The 25,385-nt window shown below is 35.8% G+C and overlaps 5 protein-coding genes across 12 annotated transcripts; 1 reads left to right on the forward strand and 4 right to left on the reverse strand.

Moving 5' to 3' along the window:
• The first annotated feature begins 391 nt into the window (after positions 1-391).
• On the forward strand, positions 392-4,032 carry LOC105155366 (uncharacterized protein At4g08330, chloroplastic). Of its 2 annotated transcripts, none has more exons than XM_011071229.3 (2): positions 392-784; positions 3,256-4,032. In XM_011071229.3, the coding sequence occupies exons 1-2, from the start codon at positions 705-707 to the stop codon at positions 3,653-3,655; spliced, it is 480 nt and encodes a 159-aa protein (XP_011069531.1). In that variant the 5' UTR covers positions 392-704; the 3' UTR covers positions 3,656-4,032. The 2 variants fall into 2 exon arrangements, with proteins under 2 accessions (XP_011069531.1, XP_088732292.1); XM_088876166.1 differs by lacking the exon at positions 392-784 and adding an exon at positions 791-2,468.
• A 2,280-nt stretch (positions 4,033-6,312) lies between these two features.
• On the reverse strand, positions 6,313-8,053 carry LOC105155367 (uncharacterized). Its single transcript, XM_011071230.3, has 2 exons — positions 7,367-8,053; positions 6,313-6,894 (listed from the first exon to the last, which is right to left on the reverse strand). The coding sequence occupies exons 1-2, from the start codon at positions 7,635-7,637 to the stop codon at positions 6,566-6,568; spliced, it is 600 nt and encodes a 199-aa protein (XP_011069532.1). The 5' UTR covers positions 7,638-8,053; the 3' UTR covers positions 6,313-6,565.
• Positions 8,054-8,522: 469 nt separating this feature from the next.
• LACS9 (long chain acyl-CoA synthetase 9) lies at positions 8,523-13,784 on the reverse strand. The gene is made up of 12 exons (XM_011071232.3): positions 13,455-13,784; positions 12,348-12,798; positions 12,021-12,101; positions 11,449-11,718; positions 11,070-11,201; positions 10,774-10,947; positions 10,450-10,679; positions 9,738-9,855; positions 9,467-9,598; positions 9,242-9,376; positions 8,954-9,160; positions 8,523-8,841 (listed from the first exon to the last, which is right to left on the reverse strand). The coding sequence occupies exons 2-12, from the start codon at positions 12,786-12,788 to the stop codon at positions 8,674-8,676; spliced, it is 2,088 nt and encodes a 695-aa protein (XP_011069534.1). The 5' UTR covers positions 12,789-12,798; positions 13,455-13,784; the 3' UTR covers positions 8,523-8,673.
• Positions 13,785-14,263: 479 nt separating this feature from the next.
• On the reverse strand, positions 14,264-18,196 carry LOC105155369 (putative mediator of RNA polymerase II transcription subunit 19b). 7 transcript variants are annotated; one of them, XM_011071235.3, is made up of 8 exons: positions 18,003-18,195; positions 17,615-17,686; positions 17,454-17,520; positions 16,408-16,694; positions 16,054-16,221; positions 15,613-15,672; positions 15,381-15,473; positions 14,264-14,763 (listed from the first exon to the last, which is right to left on the reverse strand). In XM_011071235.3, exons 3-7 carry the CDS (start codon positions 17,482-17,484, stop codon positions 15,414-15,416), a joined length of 606 nt encoding a protein of 201 aa, XP_011069537.1. In that variant the 5' UTR covers positions 17,485-17,520; positions 17,615-17,686; positions 18,003-18,195; the 3' UTR covers positions 14,264-14,763; positions 15,381-15,413. The 7 variants fall into 7 exon arrangements, 6 of the variants coding, with proteins under 6 accessions (XP_011069537.1, XP_088733649.1, XP_088733651.1 ...); XM_088877523.1 differs by having other exon boundaries at positions 17,615-17,704; XM_088877525.1 differs by having other exon boundaries at positions 17,423-17,520; positions 17,615-17,704.
• A 483-nt stretch (positions 18,197-18,679) lies between these two features.
• On the reverse strand, positions 18,680-25,293 carry TPR8 (Tetratricopeptide repeat (TPR)-like superfamily protein). The gene is made up of 10 exons (XM_011071238.3): positions 25,109-25,293; positions 24,676-24,890; positions 24,207-24,240; positions 23,323-23,453; positions 22,404-22,470; positions 20,758-20,857; positions 20,354-20,517; positions 19,913-19,959; positions 19,782-19,832; positions 18,680-19,385 (listed from the first exon to the last, which is right to left on the reverse strand). Exons 1-10 carry the CDS (start codon positions 25,179-25,181, stop codon positions 19,008-19,010), a joined length of 1,260 nt encoding a protein of 419 aa, XP_011069540.1. The 5' UTR covers positions 25,182-25,293; the 3' UTR covers positions 18,680-19,007.
• Between the last annotated feature and the right edge of the window lie 92 nt (positions 25,294-25,385).

The raw sequence follows: 25,385 nt of genomic DNA on the forward strand, positions 1-25,385 counted from the left end.
ATGAAAAAAAAAATCTATGTAAAAAAATAATTAGCAAATTACCCCATGTATTATGAAAAATAAAACAAATTACCCTCCCTAAACTATTGATCGGGGGACAAATTGCTTCATTTTTTAAAATACAAGGGGTTATTATCTATTTATTTTTTACATAATTTTTTTTACTTATTTATCATATCATAGGAGGTAAATTATATTTTTTAAATTTAATTTATTATATAATATCAAACATATCAAATATGTGACAGTATTATTAAAATATTCTACTACTATCTACCCAAGGTCGCTGTTTCTGGGGTGTCATGTGCTATTAACGCAAATTTAGGGTGGCTTGAGGTAATTTACCGAAATTGAGGGAGACAGCATCATTTATTCAATCAAGATTCCAATACCTCTCCTCTCTGGTTATCTCGCTGCAATCATTCCTTTTCGCATTATAATCGCTCATACGACACACCACATTCTTCGCTATTATGTCCCAGCATTTACCACGTTTTTTGGGGTCAGAAATCGTGAACGCAACATAATTACAGTAGACAACCAACTTCGGATTCTTTCTCAGGTGAAGGCGGGTAACTGTCACTGGATCCTTTGTTTGTTGCAATCGACGTCGTTCTGTCACCTGACTGTCGCTTTTTGCTCCATCGCTGTTTCGATTTCTCCGCCGTCTACTTCGGCCATCCGCCGCAGAATATTAGGTTTAAATGGAGACTTCGAATGGTTATTCCACGAATTATCAATATTCAGCCTCGTTTGCGGCTTCTCGGCGAGATGTCACTTACAGGTTAATGATTGGCTGCAGTTATTTGGAATTTTTCTGATTGTCATTTCATTTTAATTGAAGGAAAATTTTGGGTCGGGTAGTGGGCTTGATATTTGCCATTTCCAATATTTCTTCATTAATTCAGTTATTGAGAGTCCTAAATCTTAACTTTGTACCCTATATCAATCTATTTGTAAGGAGAATTCGTAACATTAGCTTGTATGTTTGTAAGAATGTCTCCGCAATAGAACTTATGCGAGTGAACTGAAAATGATGTTAGGAGTCGGTTTGTTTGGAGGTTCATTACATGTTTAGGACAATTATATCGTCTTGCTAGATTTAAACATTTCAGTTGAAACGTGACCATGTTTACTAAAACAGAGTGTTTTCTTACAACTGCATGACAACCAGTTGTAACTTGATGTTGGAATTAGTACTTTCAAGTGGCAAACTGTGCTTTTATTTCATCAGAAAAGATTAATTTTCTTTAGATTGCATTTCTGGTGCCATATCTTTTCTCTCTTTCATACACATTTGACTCCGCTAAGAGGAAGTCTCTTGGCATGCATGGGAAATGATTATTCTTGTTTTATAAATTTATAGGAAATTAGGTTTTGGGTCAGTACCGCTAAAGCTTTACTGCATCTCCCTATATACATGTTGCTGCAGCATATAAGGACTGGTAGGCCATTGTAATTAGCTGATGCAATGTCAGTAATCACAAACTTATGCTATACGTTTTTTAGTGTTTTGCTGCTAAATTTTTTGGTGATTCGACATGCTAGCTTTTCAGCAATACCATATGGTTTTTGTTTTCTAATGTAGATCAAGTATCATCTTTTTCCACGAAAATATTGTTAATGTTCTCAACAAAACAGCATATTTGTCTAGATTTCACATACCGCCTGTAAGAAACTGTTCATCCGCTTAAGCAATGTGATGTGAGGTTTTATTGGGCCATTTGGGCAAAGATCCGTCTGGATTTCTCCTCTACAGGTCTCAACTATATGAACCTTTCTGAATGCCTGCTCGTGGTATAAATTGAAAAGACTTAAAATTTGTTGGTGGATGACTTTATGGATTTTATAGAAAAACCAAATCTGCAAGCAAAAGACTACCTATTGTCCATACCATTGCCATGTCGTATCTGTGTTCCCATTTATGTTTGTAATGGTGCAGCAATTAAGTTTAATGTTGTGGTGGGCATGATAATCTTATAACACGTGTCCTAGAGAAAACACCTTATTGCATTATTCCAAGTTGAAGCATATCAAGATCACAATTCTTTTTATAGGAGCCTTGAGTCATCTAAGAAAAACACAACCCCAGTGAGTCATACATATCATGCAGGCAAGTGCAAAGTATTTTGTATAGGGGCCGGGAAAAAAAACCATATTCAGATGCAATTTTCAGGAAATGCAGGTTATTGCATTGATAGAATAGGTCGGCGCTAACAGATTTGAGAACCACAATCTTCTGTGCAAACGTCCAATTTATCATCAGTTTTCTGCAGAAAGTTCCAAATGCCTGTGTTTGTAACAGGATGAATAAATAGATGTCATGTTCTTCCCTGCTTGGGATCATATTGAGATTCGGAATAAGACCCAACGATGATGAGGAGAACTGGAATTGAGGAACCCAAAATGTTGGCAAATCTGCTAGACTCTACGAATATGGATCCTCTGACCCAGCATACTCACCGTTTGTGCGGCACTTATTGTTCTTTGCTTTCTTCTATTATGGATCTTCTTGAGTACTTGAACTTTTTCTTTAAATACTTAAAACCCACACACTGACATGCTTAGGAACATCAAACATATTTTCTTATATCCCAAATTAGTTAATGGAATTCCAAACTATGAAAAACACGGCTAGACTTCTCCATTATCATTGATACACGTTATGATGATCTGTGAATTTTTAGTAATTATTATTTTTTACTCTGAAGGTTTTTCTGCAACAATCTATTTAGCAGTCTATCATGTAGAGACACTTGAAGGTGCCGATAGCTCGTTTTTCCATGTCCACTCTATATCTATTTCTTTGTTTATATCTGTTTTTGGTTAAACAGATTTCAGTTTTAAGTTCTCATAATACAGTTTAGATTTTTATTTCTAATTAATTTAAAGTTTGTAAAAATGAGAGGCATCAGCCATAACTGGACAACTATAATTGATAATGGTACTTGTTTATTTTAAGTGAACTATGGTCAATATTACCAAAAAAAAGGCAGGAACTAGTGCCATTATCACTAATAGAAAAAAACTATGATTGTGAATCACTTGAGAATTAACCCCCATATTGACATGTTTTATTTGCCAACTCTACGAGCTACCAACTTTGCTTTGAAAGTTCGTCTAATGCGCAAAGATGCACTAAAAGCTTTTTAATGTTAAAGAGTTTTAGCCAAAAGCTGGTAGTCTACCTTTCTGGTCGTGAGGATTTATTCTGATGCATCCAGTTGCACTTATTTTACTGTTTTATTTATGCAGCTGTGGTTCTTGCGGATATGATCTAAACCTGAGTTCATCCAGTCGGAATACATCAACCATTGGTTCAAAATATGGTAAATCTATAAAGAAAGGGATCATTTCTTTTTTCTCCATTGATGAGAGCAGATTCAACCAGGTGGAAGAGTTCAAATGTGTGCCCTACTTTATTTCCAAGCATTCCTGGGGTTTGTTCCGCCGAAGAACCAAGCTTCTGTGCCGGAAGTGTGGGAACCATGTTGGTATCGCATATGATGATAATAGTGCTTCGTCATACCATCTTATAACAAATGGGACTGGTTCACCCTCTGGCAGTGAAATCTCCAATAAGAGAAAGTATGATATCAGGATTCGCTCCTTGCAACCTTCTTCAGCTGGTTTTGGTACTCCTCTTGTCTCATGATGGTTTTGAGAAGCATCCCTACCATATATGTCTCATGTTGAGTACAAAGTAATATTTCAGCTGGTGCTTTATGTGGTGAAGAAGTCATGTTGGCAGCATGCAATCCTTCATATTTTGTTCAGCATAAGTAGTGGGTAATAGATTTGCTTGAATGGTTGTAAATAACTTCTGTTTCCTTGGTCCCTATTGTTGTCCGGTTTAATAAGATACTACCTCTGTATAGGAGAATTGTGAATGAAGTTTCATACGTACTGATGGGGTTGAATGGATGAAACAGCCGACATGTTTCGAAAACTATGAAACCTCCACATGGGCAAATGTGGGAATTATGTTGGTGGTTGGAATGCAGTAATGTGATAATTGTATATTTATCCGTATACGTTCTTGCTACTTGATATACCAATATTTAGTGTGCTAAAAGCTATCATTTGGAGAGTTATATTTAAGTTGCAAAACTGATTTGCAATGGGAAACATAACATGGCACTTGCAGATGGGGACCTAAAAATGAATCGCAAATTTCCCTGGCACTGTATATTGCTCCCATGATCTCTCTTTCAGTATCTCTAAGGTGCTTGTATTCTATGTTAAAGACAAACTAATCGTTAGATATTACTTCGTGTGGTATGTAGAAAACAGGGACCCCAGCTCCTGCAACTTATTTCTTGCATAGAAATATGAAAGATAAGAGGCATGAAAAGCTTCAAGATTGATCACTATTACCTTAAAAAAGGTTAAGATGTATCAACACGTAGTTGACTTCATAATTTCCCAACAATAATCATCATATACATATATTTCTATGTTTAATTTACCATAAGGTAGTTAGCATTTGAGTTGGTGGTAAAAAGGGGGCCCCCTTATGGTCAACATAAAACTTTAAACTCCTTTAACTGTTTTGGGTGCAAAAGAGAGTCCAAGTTCAATAATTTCTTCAGGTATAGCAATTGATTGTGTCATTATTGCCAACACATGAAATCTCAGAAAGTAGTGTGAGTGTGAAAAAAAACTTGAGAAATGATGATTACTTAAACTTTACTTCCATGTTGGTAGTTACAAGAAATGATCATCTTCCTAATTTAACCAACCACAGACAACTTTTTGCTGCTACCCCCAAACCCAAAGGATAGACTAATGGTTATGGTGCAGAAAAAAGAGCATGTGGATTGTTGTACAAGAGATGAAAAGAAAAGGGAGAGGGTGGAGGAATATGAATAGATGAACCCAAATCTTGTTCGGAGGCCAACCAGTTTGGTCTAAGTCTTGAAAAAGTATTATTTAATCCATACTTTTAAACATATATATATGCATTGTGACAAAACAATGTGCATTTATAAAGTTGTTTGACTTGAGCTTGAAAAAGGGTCTCTTTAAACTAGCAAAGAACTCAAAGTAAAATAAAGCTGCTGCCCTTTAGCCACATTTTTCTGGATTCTTTGGTTGATGCATGATAAGAGATGAGAGGGGTCCCTCTTCACCAATTCTTTTCACATCTCATTTCTCTGTGATTCTCCTAGCCACACTCAATAGAATGCATGTATTGTTGCTTTATTCTTCTAAGGAACCATGAATCATGCTCTTTATACACAATTAACATACATATGCCTTTTATATATGTTTCTTGGGGTGGGGTAGGGATGGTGTCTCTTTTTTTGTAATAATTGAAGTAAAGGTGAACCAGTTATCTTGTAATATCGTGAAACATGCAAGTTTTAAAGTATAAGTAATCTATGCAATGTCAGACACAAGTTTATGTGTAAGTAAATACCGCTGAAAGAAAACTACGTAAGAACTCTGTTAATTGGTTAAAGTATGCTTATGTATAAGGGAGGTAAGGATATCACCTAGGCCAGTGAACAACATGTAAGAATATCTGAATACTGTCGTAAATGCTCCAAACTCAGAGAGGCAGAGGATTTGAACTAGGGTCATTAAAACTTGATCACTTCAAGAAACTACTTTTCCACATGATATGATGAGCTTTCAAATTCTTTAGTGGCCTTACTCCTCTTATTGTCCAGTGTTCTGTATGAAAACAGAAGTCGAAAATTAATTTTCGAGTTAGAAAAATTTTAACTGTAACAACTTAGACGTGGACACGATGACAAAGTCCAAGCATACAACTCATGCATGTGCCCAACAACAAGACTTGAGGGGAAAAACATGAGTTGTCAATTTAATTTAGTCACAGAAGCACCTTTCTTAATATCCAAGCATGGTGGTCCTCTGTAAAGATTGTTCCCATGGTAAATGGAGCCAAATAGGGGACACATTGCCCTACAAACTTCTTTTGTTACTATTGACTGATACAACCAAACAAAGGCAACCCATTAGTTTTTTGCACATGCATCCCACTTGTGAACTTGCGGGGATAAAGCGCAAATTTCTTTGGCACACAGCAGAAAATCTCCATGATTTCTATTGTGAGGGGTAGAACATGTTTTGTCGTCAAATATCACATTGTATCTTCTGAAGAGAATATGGTTACTTTTTCTTAAAGATAACCATGATGATATATATATATATATATATGTGGCCCTCTTTTCTTGTTGAGTTTCCTTCATCAGTGGATCACCAGAAAATTGTTTCCTTTTTACCACTGCCTTAGATACAACTTGGGTTCTTGCAATTTGGTGAATTACTATGATCTTGTACAAGTTCTTGATGTTTGAACAATGTGTACTTTCATTCATGAAGATATATATTGCTCTCTCATTTCTAGTAAAGAAACTTACATAGAAATGAACTTTAAGTTTTCATGCATATTTTGTGAAGGAATTGGTAATAGAGATGAAAGTTTGAGCATGTCATCTCAACCATGTATAGTATGATGACTTCCCATACGCATAAAATGTGGGAATAGCTTAATGGAGGTAAAAGGTGGAGAATCTCTTTCTGTACAAAACCCTTTTTATTCTTTGGTCCTCCTCTTTGTCAGAGTCCTTATCCATCCATATTTAACCTTTCCTCCTTCTAGCTTTGTGCCCACATGACACATATTGCTTTTGCTGGACCTCTTCCATCTGATGAGCTGGAAGAGGTGGCCAATCCGACGCCGCCACCTCAGCGTTGCACGCGGTTTGGCATGTTCTACCACACTCTTGATCTTCTTGGCCTTGTCCCAATTACTTTGATCCCAATTAGACATTTCACATTGTTGATCATGGGGCATTTTGGTGGTTTTACCTTTGTCCCATGAGGCAACACCATTGTCCTCAAACTTGATTGATATAAAGGAGTCTGCAGTGGCAAACATTCTGAGTTACATCACTCATATCAATGCGTGCATGGAAATTTAGGAACTATTTTCAATTTTTGAAAATATTTCATGTGCCATGTAATCATGTAAAGAATGAAAATGCTATAAAAACAAAGAGAAAAGAGATAAAAGTTATTTCATGAACTCGTGACCATGCATACATATATGAGTACCAATTAACCTATAAAAGAACATATTTTGATGGAATAGTAGTACATGGTATGCTCTACATTCATTTGATCAGATGGAAAAGCCTGAATTCAAAAACAATGCAACCATTTCTTTGTACTATGTGCTGATGCAAAGAAACAGTGAAGTCAAAAGCGCACATAAGTGGATAACTGTTTACCATTCTATCAATCTTTTCTTGATTGATGGCAGTTCGAAAAAGCAGAAAATAAAGCAACAGGGAAAAGAAGAAAGAGAAAGAAAAAGAAGAAAAGAAAACCTAACCTTCTTGACTGCAGGTTGATGATGAACTGTCACAAACCTCAGATTTCTGCTGTTTGATGTCCAAACGATTGAGCAAACTTGTGAGAGCAAAAATCTTCGGGATGACCCTTTTTGGTGTCAGACTGTAAGTGTTGTTAGTTTGGTGAAGATGGGCTTTTTGCTTTGAAGCTAAAACTAAGAGCTTTTCATTCAAACACAAGGCACAAACCCCTACAACCACCTCTCTTGGGTGAAAATAGCACCATGTCCTGTCATCTCTATGCTCATTCATCTTCACTTAGTTACACACACTCTGTGTGTGTATCTGTTTTGTGAATATCAAGAAGACACTAACTACAAAGAATTGAAATGCAAAGACAAAAGAGCTACTTATCTGTAACTCTATGTGTGTGTGTGTGTAAAAGGAACTAGCTAAAAGAGAAGAATGAAAATGGTAAGAAAAGAAAACTTATATATAGTATTCTATAGTGCGTGTTGTGTGTGAAATTGTGTGCATATATATACACACACACATAGAAAAGGGTGCAGCTTTACTTGAAAGAGGAGCAAATTGAAGGGGTTGATAGGAATGAATGGGCCTACAAATTTATAGTGATGGACACTATTTAGTTGGTGTTTAAATGGCCATCCATTTCCACATTGCAAGTACATGTGGACTCATCAGTCGTTGATTAAATTAGATAACTTTACCATCCCTTTCTCCTTAGCTGTTAATCCATGCAGATTGATTTCTATCAGCATCCCTCCCACCTCTACTTTCACAAAAATCGTGGGGATGTGCGTTGCGATTTTGAGAAATACAAGGTGCACAACTCACAATAGAAATCCATATGCCTCTTTATTTTGGCAAGTCCACTTACCTAAATTGGAACTATATTACATGATTTTTGGAAAGATTCAAACTTTCACTTGTTTGCCTGTTGGGATCCTCCTCATTCCGTATATTATTATAATGTCAAAATTGCTTCTTTTTCTTTATTTCTTTTTTTTTTTAAAAAAAAAAAAAACTCTGCTGTCAAGAAGAATGATTTGATTTGCAATTCTTGAAGATATCAAATCGCTACGCATTCTTTGTTTCTGGCTCATTTTCAGGCCCAAATGATATAACAGGCCAGAAGGAGAACTTGAAGGGCCAAATTATCGGTGAAAGAAAAGATAACAGCAAGAATAGGTGGTATAGGCAAAACCAGAAACAGTAGCATTGATGTAGATGAAGGAAAAAAGTTTCCCTGTAGTTGGGGGGGAAGGGGAATAGTGCTGTCAGGATTTCTGCACACTCTGCAAAAAAGGGTGTATTCCTATATAATTCATGATGAGTATAGCTTGCCGAGATCATCGGAGAAGGTCTTCCTAATCACCTCTCTCTTGAGCTTGAGAGCTGCAGTCACAAGCCCAGATTCTGGAGTCCAAGGCTCTGACAACAGTTTGATCTTCGCAGGAATCTCAAACTTCTCCAGTTTTGCAGCTTTTGCTGCCTGCACAATACGAATTGAAATGAAACGCTTTAAACCAACTTGAACATTAACCCATGTAAGATCATTGTATTCAAACCTTCATAGTTTATAGTTTGTGCATGAATAGAAGTACCTTGAGTAATGAAGTGGAGACTTCCTTCAGAGTTTCTTCCTTCCCACACAAGTCTGAAAAATCAGAATATGTGATTCCTTGCTTTGAAGCCCAGGCTTCCAAACTGGCCTGAGAAGCCACCACCAAAGCCACACAGTAACTGTGGAAAGAATCAGCATGCAACATTATATTGTCGACATATGGGCTGACAATTAGAGCAGCCTCCACCTGCATAGGAAATTGTCAGTATCTGACAAAACTCTGATTCAACAGCGAGATAAATACAAAGACACAAATCTTGCTTTGTACCTTTCCTAGGGAAACATATTCTCCATGTTGAAGTTTAACAATGTCCTTTTTGCGATCAATGATCTCAAGGCAACCATCAGCGTGGAATTGCCCTATGTCACCAGTGTAGAACCATCTTGTTCCTCTCTCATCGACCTTCAGGCACCAGAAAAATAAAATTTCAAAAATCATATACTTCGATGGACCGATACAAGAATACAACCCTAGATCATTACAAACAAATACCTTGTAAACTTCCTTTGTTTTGTCATCATTTTTGAAGTATCCAAGAGTAACATTTGGACCACCGATAACTATTTCTCCACGTGCCTTTGGAGAATCACTAATTAAATATCCACCCTCAGGCCAATCAACCAACTGAAATTTACAAATGTTATATTGCAGTAAACATTTTTAATCATGTGAATGATTATAAAGTAATTGGAAACTATGAACAGGAATTCCAATTTCAATGATGTATGGTGATACTGAAGTTAACTAAAACTGATGCATTTACCTTGATGATTGAGCAAGGCAGCGGAGCACCAACTCGACCAACAGATGTATCATCATATTCACTGAAGGTCCCTCCAGCACAGGTCTCGGTAAGACCATACCCTTGACCAATTGGAGAACTGGAAACACCAAAAAAGTGACCAACAATTGGAAGCCGAAAGAATTAAATCCCAAATAAATATATATTACAAAGGGGACGAGGATGAAAAAACACCACATATTCGTAATGACATATCAGACACAATAATGTAGTTATTAGGGCATACAAATAGATCTGTTATTCAAGTTCCAGCTATCTAAAAAAAAACCGAAAACTTCATATATTAATTGTACAAAAAAATCAATTATATTAAGAGAAATTTGACTAATCATGGATATAAGAGCAATTCGTCCCGATAAACACATACAGATCATACATTCTTGTGTTTGATTTCTCTTCTTGTTCTAGCATGTTTCACAATATGTCTTGTAAATTCCTAACATAAAGATTGTAGAAGAGAAGGCTTTTTATGAAGCTCTTTCATAAAATATGTTTAGTAGTATGACAGTTATATTTTGGAGCGTTTATAGAGCATCTCCAACAGTGAGATTAAGTCAATCCAAATAATGGTGAAACCGAAATCAAAATAGGCATGTAGTGTTGCAGTGGTCAAATTCATAGAATAGAGACTATAAAATTTCCTTTGATAATTGGAGTTTAGAGTCATACTAACCCAAGGCATATATTAATAAATCTTTGAGTGTCACCAGAAAGCGGAGCCCCTCCTGACAATATGAAACGAATACGACCACCCAAAATTGCTTGAACTTTTCTAAACACCAGAAGGTTCCACAAAAGTCTCTCTAAGCCCCATGCTCCAAACCAACTGCCATTTATAGCAGACAATCGACGAGCATATGCCAAATCAAATAGTTTCTTTGGGAGTCCACCAGTAGCATCTATCTGAATTTTGACCAAAATTTAGCTTAAATGTATCAGTATCCTTGCTATCTCAAAGAAATTGAAAATAAGTCAATTCGTAGGAAAAACTTTAGACCTTTTTACGCACGCCATCTCGAACACGATCAAGAATAGCTGGGACGGCTGCCATCAATGTTGGTCTTAGTACTGTAGCATCCCCTTTAGTTCCTCTCTTAATCTTATTTGAAGTATCGGTAAGAGTTAAAGGAGATCCATATCCTATAGAACTTCCAATGGCTGCTATAAGATTCTACATTCAAATAGGAGTCTCTCAATTTTTTTTTCAACAAGTGACTCTTAATTATGAGAAAGAAATGCAACACAAGCAAACTGAATTAGTTCCAGTAATCCAGAGTCCGGAATATTTCATACCTCTGCTGCAAGTTCAAGAATGTGAGCCAGTGGCAAGTATGCTAAATAAACATCTTGGTTTCCTAGTCCTGGAACAATTGTCATCACAGCAGATACTGTAGCTAAAACATTTCCATGTGTCATCATGACTCCCTGCACGAATAAAAGCTTCAGTTAATAAACTCAGGCAGCTACTAGACAATACAATAAAATAAATATCTATAGGTAGAGAACCCACCAACTTAGTAAAACAAAGTATGTCAAACAAGTAGGCAAATTCAATGTACACACACACACACACATATATATATATGTATATATATAGAAAGCTAAGAATTATGCAAACTGATAAGGACATCAAAAACTTAAATATGGCCCAAACTGCAAAACTCATACTAACCTTGGGCATACCAGTACTACCACTGGTATACATTATCACAGCAATATCAGCTGAAAGAGGTAAATCTGGGTCAACTGGATTTTCGCGGCCCAATTTTTCTACATCTGAGAAGGAAGTGATAGTCCAGCTGCTGCTTCCAGGAACCAATGAAGCATCTGACTGGAATTCATCATCCATGCATATAATACGCTTAACAGTGTCAAGCTGTCCACTTACATTTGCTATTTTCTTCAGTTCCTTATATCCGCAAATCACAGTTGTGACCTCTGTCTGAAACAGAGTGGAACTTTTTAAGAACATGTTGACGAGAATAAGAAGATTACACAACAATGGGAAAAAGTGAATGCTGAGTGCCTTCGTCACAAGTAGTCCATTCAAACATGCATGTAATCGTGAAGTTATCTTCATTTGGGATCCATGATATTGTCAGAGAAAAGCAAGTTCTGAAGTAGAATATAGATTATTTTCTAATTTAAGCCTTTGTAAGTATGAGCTTTTGCGTGTATCTCTTCTTCTTTTTCTTCTGTGTGTGGATGAGAGAGAGAGAGCAAGAGAGAGAGAGAGAGAGAGACCTCATTAAATGAATGGCACAGAGCCTCTTCACCAAGAGATGCATAAATGGTCACGACACTCACATTTCGCCTGAAACATGCCTGGTAAACAAAAATTAAGAATATCAGTTTTTTCAGCGTGCTTGATGCATCCTCTTATTGTAAGGTTACCATCCTCATAGAACATTAATGACTTTGTACACCTACAAGGAGGGGCAGAGAATGTTCATCTGAGTATTTCAGTGTCCCTTGTACAAGGGGTTCAAGCATTAAAATGAGAAATTATCTAGTGGATCCTAGGGTTGAAGAATGAAAACAAACTATTTGCAAGACATGACCATGATTTACCTGCAGCGCAATGAACCATTCTTCACGCGTATCAGCAAAGATAGCTGCTCGCTCTCCCTTTTGATGTCCAAGTTGCACCAAACCAGAGGCAAAGTTGCAAACTGCTTCAAACACTTGCCCATAACTCAACCATTCATAATCACCTAAATGCAGCTTCTCAAAAGACCTTCCATCAGATATCTCCACTTCGCTAGCAATTAATTTCCGAGTGCCCAATAACCTCATGTCGGAATGTTTTTTGCATGACAGCTCGAAAAGCTCAGCAAGAGTTGTGACCCCTTCCCAAGCTGATTGCACGGGTGAACTAAACCGGTAGTTTCGGATTGCATAACCAGGCTCTCCACCAACATTCACTGGCAAACCTCTTTTTTTCCCCTTCGTGCCACGAAGTAGAAGCGTGACCACGAGTGGAATGATGACACCAACATAATAAGGACCCATTTGAAGAATGCTGCCAAGAAACCCAAAGGCAATGAAATCAGGCGTGATTACACCAAAAACACCTTCCAACAAACTCAGTGATGCCACTGATGCAGTATCACAGAATTACAGCAAAGTCAGCCTAATAATGAAGACTTATAAAAAAAGTCAACTAAACTTGAATGCTGCAACACAGCTGCAGACTTTGAAATTTTCAAATATTAAATTGACGATGTATCAACATAACAAAGACTGAAGAAGTAACTCTGAGGGAAAGCAATTACTTTGATCCCCAGCAGGTATTAGCAATTACCCCATGAAATCATTCTCAATAAGCTCTCAGCAAGTAAAACTACATAAATCCTGACCACATAGCTGAAAGCCTAATACCAACACAACATATTACAGGGCAAGTAAGTACCAAACGGAGATGCGTCTAATTGAAAACGCCATAATAAAGGCCGAAATGCATGAGCATTTCCTCAGCATCGAACCTGTCCTTTCACAAACTTTACAATTAACATCAGCCAACCCCTACAGCCCAGACCAGCCCCCACCCCAGAGAAAAAGGGGGAAAAGAAACAGAAATAAAGAAGCAAACACTACAACAATGAACAAACCAGAAAATCAAAACAAACCCTTTTCAAGAAACAAGAAAGAAATGTAAAAACATGAACAAAATCATACCTTTAACAGTTAGCAATAAACCTTTGAGTGCAGCAGAAATCAATTGGGTACAATTTTGAGTCAAATGATCCACATTACAAGAAAATAATGTGAGAAAAGTTGGAAGGTAGAAGTTTTATTTGGGAAACAGAGGAGTTAAAAGGGGCGAGAAATCCTCAGACAAGAGAGAGAAAGAGAGAGTGGAGTGTTTTCTGTGTTGGCGGAAAGAACAATGAGAGCAGAGTTTGGAGTTTCAGAAAGAGTGAAGCTGTGCCTGTGAATGTGATTGCATGTAAGTCTTTGTGGGCTTTCGGTCTTTTGCCCACTTTGGAGTATCCCATGGGTTTTGGTTTTGGTTCGGCGGAGATTTTGTTTAGACCACACACACACACATTGAAATTTTGTTTCTTTATTAGGTTGGAGAAATTACTGAAAACAGCCCTACTTTGTGGTTGCCATTTTCCTCTTCTTATTTTGGTTCTGTCCTGAAATGAATTCCGTTTTTTTACTTTCTTTATTTCCTATTTTTGCTGCTTATTATTAATTTATTTTTACTAATTAAAAATAATCAAATAATCAAGTTTGATGGTGTGTTGAAGAGGAGTTTGAAACTAAACTTTCGTTTAACTTATCAATCAATATATTGAAATATTCATCCAACATTGAAATTGATTGGAATTCTGCATTTCAAATTTCTTTCTATATATAAATTAGTAAGAAAAGCAAATCTTACCAAACCTATCCGCCCGTTTGAAGGAGCAATAGGTACATCTCCTAGGTCACCAAATGAGCAGTTTTTAACTTACATTTTGCAGTCAAAGAATTTCAAATAAAAAATGTTAACTACTTTTTTACCACCCATATTACACTCAACAATAGTAGAAATGACACCTTCTAACATATTTTTTCCTATTACAACCTACTATACAACAGGAACGTATCATACATGGACCACCAGTAGTTTTCCTCATTAACATAAAATTTCCACATTCTCATATACAAAGTTTGGCCTCTGAGGATAAACAAACCTAGAAATCATGAGCTAACAAGAATAAAACAAAATAGAATGCACACAATCTAACTCGACACAAATTTCATTTTTTATCTTTCCTGGCAAGACCTGGACCTACAGTTTAGAGAAAAATGCTGTAAAAACAGAGGGTAGAATTTCCAAAATGGCGACATCAAGAAAAACTTTGATGGGGTAGATGTCAACCGTATCTTGATATATCCAATAAAGAATTTCTGAAGCAACTGACGGATGTATAATGACAGCGATCCCTTTTTGGCATTCAACCTTGTCTAGACTCCATTCACCTTCTTGACAATTCTGCATGGAGAAGGACAAATGTGAACAATAGCTGACTAGCTTGATGCAGGGGTAGCATATCAGCTTCTACAAATAGCTGGAAAGTAAAGAAGGTGGCAGATCAAAATAAGAGGTCGAGATCAAATCACTTCCCCCTTCATCACAAGCACTTGTGCGCACGAAATGTAAAATAGAGTTTCATTGAAAACAACTACTAAATGACTATGTGACTCTAACTCAGTTCTGCTGGCATCTTTTTCACTGCCTTAGTTTACCTCTTGCAAAATTTATTTTTCTAGAGATCTCTTATTATGCATGCATACTCAGTAAAAAGGTCAACGAATTTCCCGAAACAAGGATTAAATCAAATTGTGCTCAAATTTAAAGGCATTGTGCCAGTGAAACTAAATAATATGTGATAACATGAATAGAAGGAAAAATAGAAAAGTCAGACCATGATTGCGCAAAATAAGGAAATAGACCTTAATATAGAAAAACCTTGACAAGTTAAGCATGAGCTTACATAAGAATTTCTGAGGCTTCTAGCTAGCTCAGGCCTCGAATATAAAAGTTCAGAGATAAGGCAGAATAAAAATGACATACAGCGAAAAATAGCATCATTAATTTCTGACATATACCTCAGTTGATCCAAATATAAAGCCATGGGGAGGTCATTCACAACTTCTCATGCTGCTAACCTTTAATCCCACCTCATTCTTTGAGCTTTTATCCTGCATTTTCAGCATGTCAAGAAATTTTACAGGAAACACTTGCGTCTCTTAGATGTGATTATAAAATTAATATCATGGTTATCTGAAATTCATAATCAAGAAATGAATAATAGAACTAGTTGATTCATGTCCTAGTTACCTTACTTTTTCTGTGTTTCTTACTGCCATTGGTATCCTCATCTGCATCACGCTTCCTTTTCTGGAATCACAAAAGTGATTTATGTCCCAGTCAATGAATTGAAAGGCGAGTAACATAGGAAAAGGCAACAAACTATCTGAGCATAATTCAAAAGAAAGGGTATACAAGATGAAACAAATTAAAATTCTACGGGTTATTAAACTTCCACAAGTCTGCTCTTTGTCCCACCTAAAGGGCATTTTTGTTTCTTTGTTGGAACTCATCAATCAGTGAAGAAATACTTTGATAATCAGAAGTTATGCACTATATAAGATTATTCCTGGCCCTTCACTGAATTGAAGGCATGCAATAGTTTATGCCAATCAACTAGCTTTGGATATGGATAAACGCCCCAGAATAGATTTTTACTCTCTACCAGAAAAAGCAGCTCATTAATAAAACCTGGTGGTTTTTATCTTTCTTTTTCTCCTTCTCTTCTTTACTCCGATGTTTGTGCTTCTTGAAGTCTTTATCTTTCTCTCTGTCTTTGTCCTTGTGCTTTTTATGCTTGTCCTTGGCTGTAAACTCACTTTTAGGTTTGACAGCAACAGTAGGAATTCCCTTCTCAGACTAAAGAACAGCACAAGATGCTATCAGATGAGTTTTTCAGGTTAAAATTTAGCAAAATCATTACTAGAACTGGAAGGACACTTTCTACCCCAATTTTGGGAAGTCATAAGGGTGTAGTTATGCAACATTAATAGCTCAGGCAAAAAGTGCAAACTAAATCGAGCCTCAATGCAGAAAGTTTCTTACAGGGGGTAGGTCGACTGATGCTGATTCCTGGAGGTGAAAGGCTTCTCCAAGGACATCTAAATTGAATGGCTCAATGCATGAATTAGTATTTCTGGGGAAAGTATTCTGAATGAGCTGATCCAATTGCATCCCCTCCCCTTTCCTAATATCTGTATCTCCAACCACATCGTAAAGGTAGTGCGTGTCTAGAAGTGACACAGAACCCGACTTCTTGCAGAAAAACTCATGGTGAGGCAACAACTTGTAGTAACTTATAAGATCTAGACCACCTGTAAGTTCTCTGGGCCCTACTTCAGTAACAGGCCCAAGCCGGTAATATTTAGTGCATTGAATGAAATATCAGTGGAAAATATTGGTCAAACCAAAAGATTGCCAAACCATGCATGTAACATTCAGAAATACAAGTGAGAACTTTGCTACAGTGACCTGATAGTATCAAATGTTCTAAAATCCATCATTTTTGGTTAATTGCCTTCATATAAAGCATTATGCAATCAGAAAAGTGGGAACTCACACCATCTCAGGGACCAAGAACTGGCGAGAAATTAGCTTAAATTTTTTTCCTTGCAGTTTTTGGATAGTAGAATTTAGGAGTTGTCCTGAAAAATGTATGATTAATCCACTTGTTCAAAATGTTAACATTATTTTCTGGCTACTCTAGTCATTAGACTCAAATGTGGCTAATGGAAAACAGAAACCATCTGAATGACAAACTTGTTTTATCTAGAGAGGAACTACATAATGTTTCTTTAATAATAAGCATTGTTTGTGAACAAACTTTAATGCATCACAACGGGAAGATACAGAAATTTATTAGAAAGCTAGCTCCATCTGCTACTATGGATTCTTCTACTGATTCAGCCTATGGTCCAATTCTTCTATCATGTTTTTTTGTAAAAACAATAAGAGAAGGGAACATAACTCCATGCTGAAATCAGGAATAGAATGACAAGTTCCAATACAAAAATGAAGTCACAAATAATACAAGATATTGCAAACAGTGCAAAAGTTTTACAAATTCTCATCCTGACAAAGATCATTCCAACCTCTCCCGAACTTATTGCTACCAGTATCCATGAATCAGCAGCTGATAGGTAACTTGCGCATTAGACCCTGATACATTAAATGAAGCGATATTTAGTTTTCCACTGCAGCTCGACCAGATTTGATCAAAACATAGAAGCAAGAATGGAAATTTTAATACTACCTCGCTCCACATTATGAGTATTCTTACTGCTAAAGCACAAGCCAACCATATCAAATCTTTGTCATCTAGTTTCTGCAAATCTTTATGTGACTATCGAATCACAATATTTGCGACACTTAGATATTACTTAAGCATAATGTATGCAATAAATCAACCAAAAACATTACATCGTAAGATTACCGAGGTTGCAACTCCAGATTCAAACAGAAATAAAAAGGATTAACAGGAAACGAGAAAAGAAGAAAGGAATTCATATGAAAACAATCAAGGAGCTAGATTGAGAGGAAAAACCACCACGGAAAGTATGCAAAAGGTTATAGTACAAACTTTGACAATAAAATTTCAGAAATTTCAACGAAAATTTGAGAAAATTAAAAAGCTAATTTACCCGAGAGAGAGGAAAAATGAAATAAAGTCACTTCAACAAGTTGGACTAATCGCGGGAGGCTTTGGAGTTATCCGATTTTATGTCTCCTTTCGGAGGATGAGCAATTGCATTTCTTTCTATTTCCCCGCAACCGCAAGCATGCACGTAACCTTTTATTTTCTTCTTCTCTGTTTTGATGGAGGAGATATGATTGGGGAACCAAGTCACATGTCATAAATGAACGTATTGTCTGCGCACATAATTTTTATTTTAATGAAATTTATAATCATTTTTTTATATTAAATTTTATCATTTTCTTATAAATTTATGCAATAACTTTTTTTAATCCCATTAATTATTAATATATATTTTACTCAAACTAAATAAAAATTTAACATTTTATATGATATGTGTTATATTGATAGTGATGATTATATATACATGCCAAAACAAATACTATTATATTATTTTAAATAACAATAAGCTTAAATAAAATAAGATTAAATGTAATTTTTTAGTGTATGTGATTGCTTGAAATTAATTTTCTAAAAGAACTTGATTAAGTAGTTTATTTAACATGAGTTAGGAGATTGAAGGGTTTTTTTTTTTTGGTTTATAATAATTTGGTATAGTGCTATCATAATAATTCTATACGAGTTGTGGCTAAAATTGAATTAACTTGAAGGGTTTCCAACGACTTGGACCAAAATAACTCAAGAGCAGTCTTAAGATACCTACATCCCCACTTTCTGTTTCACCAAATTTCTGTACATGCGTTTTATCTTGGCTGGGAAAGAATGTTCCCGCAAAATAATGACTATTTATCGCCTGAAGATAAAAAGAAAGAAAGGGAAAGAACGAAAGATAGAAGAGGACTCCCCAGCCACCAAAAAACTATTGCTGGTTATCAAAATGTAAATGTAACTACTACAGCTTATAGAAGGATCCACCAGTTAGAGATGGGCGTATCATGCAGCTAATTTCAACAGGAGAAACCAACTTGCAGAGTTTGTGCTTCTTCCTAGCTCAACTTGCCGATGATCTTCCATTGCTATCATCCTGTTGATTCCCATGAGATGCAGCTCCTGAGAACATTCCCATCATAGACCTTAAAGCTCCAGATAAATCCTCAGGCAGTTCATTAACATTGACATTTATGTTCCCACCAACCCTGATGCCTGGCTCATTATGTATACCAGCTTCATTCTCTCCTTCATGTCCATTTTGAGGGTGTGGTCCTGGGAAGGCATTACCGGCCATATTCATTAGCATGCTAGTGATATCGGCAGGAAGACCGTTGATGTTGAACGGCATGGAAGTAAATGGAGGCGTTCCCGCAGCATTAGTTCTAGATCCACCTCCATGTTGATTGCTGGACTGTTCATGACTGGTGGAAGTTGAACTCTATAAAGGCAAACAGAACCCAAAATGTGTTTCAAGTAAGTGCTCATATTCAGCAAATATTCAACAAGATGTCGGTGGCAAAAGCATCTTGTTTGTCAGTGAATGTGTAGTTAATATTAGAACACAGAATGTTGCTTTGCCAAATCCAAAACAGAAAGAGCAGAACACTTTTATAATGATAGTATATAACTGCTGTTATGACAATTCCAGTTGATCCTTGATGAGAATGCATTACTTGGGCAAGGTTAAAACTTGACATAACCAAAGCTCCCCTTCATTTATGCAGGTCTCTAGACTAATATACAAAGTAAGAATGCAATAATCCTCACATCATTAGTGTCAAGTTATCACTCTACAGCGAAATAGGTATTGGGAGGTAGAGCATGAAACAATTACCTGACCAGGCCCCGCCCTTTGTTGCTCTTCTTTCAGTTTCTGTTCGGCAACCTAGAATCAAAATAAGAATGATATCACGTATAACTATGAACTACCACCCACAACAATCCTTCAAACATTTATCCACTAACCCGAATATTCTCTTTCACTGATTCACTGTTAGGATCCAGCTGCAGGGCTGCCAGAAAGATGATAATTCCATTAGTAACCACAGTTTCACACAATTCCACCTTTCAGTAGGTTTGTGTGTGTTTGTGACTTCTTTAAAATCTCCACAAACATTCAATTGAGTGATCCCAAATAACTTATTCTCAGAACAAGAACTTAGCAGCAAGCATATGATGTCAACCAACATCTAAAACAATGTGAATGGTTTAATAATACTAGTTCCTTGCTAACCCATCTAAAGCAAATGCATGAAACATTGAAACTTATTAAGTATCATCATCCCAAGGTGAGATGACCAAAGATTCTGGACAAGTTGTCAGTTGCTAATCTGAATAAAGTCGTACTTATTCTATTCCACCAACTTGAAAGGAGTACATGTCTCAGAGGTTATCACAGCCACCAACCTTTCTTAAAGCCTTTATCAATTGCATCCCTGTACTTCCCTTCAGCATAATAAGCAAACCCCAAGCGACTATAAGCCTTGCTGTAATTTGGATTGATCTCTATGGACTTTAGACAATCTTGGACTGCATCAGCATATCGATGAATCTGGGTATATGCAGCCGCCCTGAGAAAATTTGCATAAGATTTCAAAACTTGTAACAAGAAAATTCATTTTAGTAATGTTAAGTCACAGAGTGGTGCTTATGGGAGGTAGGGGAAAAAATGAAGATCTGGTCCAAAAGCTACATTTGCTCTACGAGCACCTTGGAACACAAGTATTTGTCTTTAGGGGTATCATTTGAAGCACTGGGGATTTCAAATAAAAAGATATAACACCATAAATTAATAACAATATGTTGCTAACCTGTTGCAATAGTAAACAGCATTGTCTTCACATAAAGCAATAGCAAAAGTATACAGCTCGATCGCTTCTGTGTAAAGTTTAGACTGCATGGCCTTATTACCTACCAAAAGAAAAAACAAATGAACAAGCATGAAAACAGAAGATTCAAGAGGCGAAGGTTTTTTTTCCTCCAGAAACACAGAATACAAAGAACGAAAAGGAAATTCACAGTTACTCCACAAGCTAGGCTTAATTATTTATTTATTATAAAAAAAAAAAAGAAAAATTATAAAAATAATGTTTGTTTAAATAACATAACAGATTTGTGTCGAGTTGTGGACACTGTCCACGACTCGACACTAATTTTTTTTTTTAAAAAAATAAAAAGCAAAGTCGTGAATAGCATCCACAACTCGGAGTCGGGAACACTGTCCAAGTCCACGACACGAGATCATCTTAATTTTTTTTTTCCTTTTGTGCTTGAATGCACATTGGCTGTCAAGCCTTGACAAGACAAGGCTGACACGCCAGCCAAGGCGTGTCAGCCTTGTTTATTTATTTTGGGTTTTTTTTTATTTTTATAAATATTATATATATATAACAAGTGATTGTAATTTTTATGAAATTTATTAATTGTATTTATTAATATTTGTAACAAGTGATTGTGATTTTTTTAATTAATAATTTTTTAATATTGATTATAATTAAAAAATATATAAATTTATAATCAAATAATTGTACCATATAATAATAATATATATAATATATAAAAAGAAAAAAATACATGAATAGAACAATGATAAATAACTTGCACTATGTACCAGTGTGGGGTCGGTCACAGATCATAAATAATATTTGTATTTATTGTATTTAGTGAATATTTTAAGTGTTTTTAGTGAATCAGTTAAAATTATACCATAAATTTGAATTATCAACAAGTCAAGACTGGTGAATATATATACATATATATAATAATACTAATGTATATATAACAATAATATGTGAACATTTGTCTCACTTTATGCAAGTTACTATAATTTAATTATCGTTATTATATTGATGTATATCGAAACAAGTTATTATAATTTATATACCGCTATTTATATCGAAATTATAAATAATGTTTATATTTAATGTAATATTTACAATAATTAATTGTACTTTTTTTATTTAATAAATTTTTAACATTAGTTATAATTAAAAAATATTTAAATTTTTACAATTAAATAATTATAATGTATTAATAATAATAATAATAATATATAGTATTTATAAAAATAAAAAAAATCAAAAATAAATAAATAAAAACAAGCAACACACCTTGGCTGGCGTGTCAGCCTTGGCTGTCAAGCCAAAAAATTAAGATGATTTCGAGTCAAAATCGTGGAAAGTGTTCCCAACTCCGAGTCGTGGCTTTTATTTTTTCTAAAAGAAGAATTTAGTGCCGAGTCGTGGACAGTGTCCACAACTCGACACAAATCTATTATATTATTTTAAAAAATATTATTTTTACAATTTTTCTTTTTTTGATAATAAATAAATAATTAAGCCTCACAAGCTATGTTGATACCTTCTATATCAGGAGCAAAATAACCATGGAGGAAAAATGAAAATAGCAAAAGTGAATGAAATGATCCGAAAGACTGACATCTCATGAAAAGAAATACCTTGTGATTTGAATGTTTCTGCCAGGATCTTTTGATCAAATGTTTGACACCCTGCTATTTGCATTTCCTGTTATCATTGTTTTAGACATAAAGATGAAAAAGAAGTATAGAAAGGATCTTAAAGCAACCAAAGAATATTCAATCAGGGGAATCACCAAACTGCAAGAGTTTGATCATTTGATAGCAAGAAGACAACCTGATACTAATATAAAATATACAACGTACATAAAAAGAACTTGCCAATTACTCGCACCTATTAAGAAAAATGAATTGAGGACAGCCACTTGATATGAATGTTCACATATTTAAAAATCCCAAACCAAGAAAGACAGGGCCAAGGAATGATTTAAAGTTCATCCTGTGAAACTAGCTGCTTAAACACTGAACATAAATCTACCATCTATAATCCATAACTCCCTGTTCACAATGGCATAACACCATCCATAACTCACCATCTTGTCGGTCCTATCACGATAGTGCATCTAGCATTCCTTTTCACCAAGCACTACTTGTAACTTTCTCTTTGGAAACAACTCCATCAATATAATCCAAAATGTTACTCTTTCAGCCATAGGCATTACAACAACCGGTGGATACTTTTATGCACTCAGTGTGTACTCCTCTAAGTTGTTGACATCATGACAATGTATAGGGAACACAGGCAATGAATTTAACAAACTGTTTTATAACATTGAAATTCTAATTTGATCCATGCTTCTCAGATAAGAAACAAATCACTAATTGTTGAATCAAAATTACATGTAAAATGATTTGGTGCAAAACTTGTACTGTTTTCAACATAGTTCACATTAATATTTAACGGTACTGTCGGTATACAGCTTTGTATTACTAGATCAAAAACTACATATTTTCTGATGTGCACACACTGCTTAGTTGTATTCAATGAGGCACCTCATACCTCCACAGCTTTGTGAAATAAATATGTTGCTCTGTCAAGCTGGATCTGATCATCATTTCCATCAGGCATTCTTCTGAAATAGTGGATCTTTTCCAGAGCACCAAAAAATTGCCCAAAGAGTTCATCTTTCCCTGCCAATGCATGATATCCCTTAGCAAAAAGGAAAATGTCCTTCACATAGAAGGCAAATTATCAACCGGTCACTTGTAGTCAGAAAAGATATGCATTCCATCTTTGTCTCCTCCCCTTAATCAAAACTATCAGTCAATTCTAAAGCAGCAGGGGGCATTCCAGATTCTAGCATCTAAATTATCGTTGTTTATGCTACAAATCTCATGTCTTTAAAGCAAAGTTTCTCAATAGGATGAAAAATTGATGGTCCTGGTCAAGAATTTAACACTTGATGGTTAGACCAACTTGGTTAAACACTATGGTTGATATGGGTCATATTCAGCTGTCTCGTACCCCTCACCCTTTCCCCTACATGAGTTTTCCTTTCATTACCTTTTCATGCATGTAAGTTAGACCCTTCAGTCCTTTTCCCAAAAGGAACTACCAGACCACATGCTGACTTCAGAAACAAGTTCATCAGCATGCCAATTAGAGAAAAAGGCAGTGGATCAACTGCAACTGTATGTTGACACAAAAGGTGTTTTATTTTGAGAATGCAGGTAGTTTCTTGTTGTACACTCCTGACCCATCAGTGTTCACCATAGTTGTATTGGTGGTAATGAAAATAAAGGACTTACGGTCTTCTGATCAAATCTAAATAACAAGTACGTGCAGTCCTACCAAAGAGTATTAAGCATGGAAAATCACTAATCATCCACAAGAACTGCATATGAGAACATTGTTTAAGCAACAGAAAACAGCATTCAGCCTACCAGGTGAATGTGGCTCTCTTGTCTTGTCCCCTCCCTGTATATGGAACAATATAGAATTAGAATCGACCTAATTTCCAAATGCATAAGAACAGACAAGAGAACCATCATTACCTCAATCCATCCAGCAAGAAGATAATATTAATACAACAAAAACAGAAGAAGAGATATAGGGGACACATTAACCATCATAGCTGAAATCCAATTTTGACCAAAGTACCATGTCGTTTTCATGAAAAAAGACTTTGTCAAGCAAAGAAATACACCAAGACTCTACTCGAAAGTAGGTCGGTGAATATTTTGGAAATTGGGCAAGAGGATCTTCCTGTCTTCCATGCTTTTGTACGCAACGCAAATTTTGAGCACACAAAGAATGCACCGTAAATAAAATAGTTAGAAGTCATTGCCAAACACCAAATAACAAATCATATTAGTGGATAACATCGGAGCAATAAAGTGAGAAAGGACAAACTCCAGCATTCTTTCCCGAGGACGAAGTGGATGCACCAGAACTTCTCTCACTATCAACAACTTGACGTGCGATCGCTTCACGAGAGCTGAAAATATCGATTAAGGAATCACAATTTGGCTGACTGTGGAGGGAAAACTGATCAATCTTAAAAACCTCCGCTAAACATTCCTTCGCAACATCAAGCGCTTCACTATCAACTCCCTCTGAAGGTTCAACTGTGTATATACAACAATTTCCATTAGGAAAAACAAAAACGAAAAAAAAAAAAACGTCTTTCAGTCAAATGAATTATTCCGGACTGTAATTACTGATTCTTCGCAACTTTAAGCAACATGCTTTAGGTAGGGCACAGAAAAGACCACATAAGTACAGCTACGGTCAAATACACCAAGATATATACGTAGACTTATACACGATACTACAGAGTGATTACCGGAGTTGAGGAATTGGAGGAAAGAACGGGCGATGCGGCGGGAGAGAGGGGAATCAGTTGTCAGATTCGCCATTGATGAACGCACTGAGGCGAAGCAAAGTTTTAATTCTTTACCCCTCTTTCCTTCTTAATAAGAAGTATCATGTTTGGAAGCAGGTGGATCCATATCTTATCCCGGTTTTACTAGTGTTCAAATTTGTATAAACTTCGGACGCCCTTATATCATATAATAAATAATTTTTTCATGTTTAAAGTATATTATAATTAAGATATATAA

Source organism: Sesamum indicum, linkage group LG2 (genome assembly GCF_026168435.1).
Source record: "Sesamum indicum cultivar Baizhima isolate 11 linkage group LG2, ASM2616843v1, whole genome shotgun sequence".
NCBI lineage: Eukaryota > Viridiplantae > Streptophyta > Magnoliopsida > Lamiales > Pedaliaceae > Sesamum > Sesamum indicum.

Excerpts from the sequence above, each read along its gene's own strand:
- LOC105155366 (XM_088876166.1), top strand. The coding sequence starts at position 2,374 with ATGATGAGGAGAACTGGAATTGAGGAACCCAAAATGTTGGCAAATCTG. Across the intron at positions 2,469-3,255 it reads ACCCAGCATACTCACCGTTT|CTGTGGTTCTTGCGGATATG; the intron begins GTGCGGCACTTA and ends TTATTTATGCAG.
- LOC105155367 (XM_011071230.3), bottom strand. The coding sequence starts at position 7,637 with ATGAATGAGCATAGAGATGACAGGACATGGTGCTATTTTCACCCAAGA. Across the intron at positions 6,895-7,366 it reads ATCAACCTGCAGTCAAGAAG|ACTCCTTTATATCAATCAAG; the intron begins GTTAGGTTTTCT and ends TTGCCACTGCAG.
- LACS9 (XM_011071232.3), bottom strand. The coding sequence starts at position 12,788 with ATGGGTCCTTATTATGTTGGTGTCATCATTCCACTCGTGGTCACGCTT. Across the intron at positions 10,680-10,773 it reads GAGATGGCGTGCGTAAAAAG|ATAGATGCTACTGGTGGACT; the intron begins GTCTAAAGTTTT and ends GTCAAAATTCAG. Across the intron at positions 9,161-9,241 it reads AATATGTTTCCCTAGGAAAG|GTGGAGGCTGCTCTAATTGT; the intron begins GTACAAAGCAAG and ends TTTCCTATGCAG.
- LOC105155369 (XM_088877524.1), bottom strand. The coding sequence starts at position 17,484 with ATGGATACTGGTAGCAATAAGTTCGGGAGAG. Across the intron at positions 16,695-17,453 it reads TAGCAATAAGTTCGGGAGAG|GGCCCAGAGAACTTACAGGT; the intron begins GTTGGAATGATC and ends TTACTGAAGTAG. Across the intron at positions 15,673-16,053 it reads AGAAAGATAAAAACCACCAG|AAAAGGAAGCGTGATGCAGA; the intron begins GTTTTATTAATG and ends TTGTGATTCCAG.
- TPR8 (XM_011071238.3), bottom strand. The coding sequence starts at position 25,181 with ATGGCGAATCTGACAACTGATTCCCCTCTCTCCCGCCGCATCGCCCGT. Across the intron at positions 24,891-25,108 it reads CCTCCAATTCCTCAACTCCG|TTGAACCTTCAGAGGGAGTT; the intron begins GTAATCACTCTG and ends GTATATACACAG. Across the intron at positions 19,960-20,353 it reads TGATAAAGGCTTTAAGAAAG|CCCTGCAGCTGGATCCTAAC; the intron begins GTTGGTGGCTGT and ends TCTTTCTGGCAG.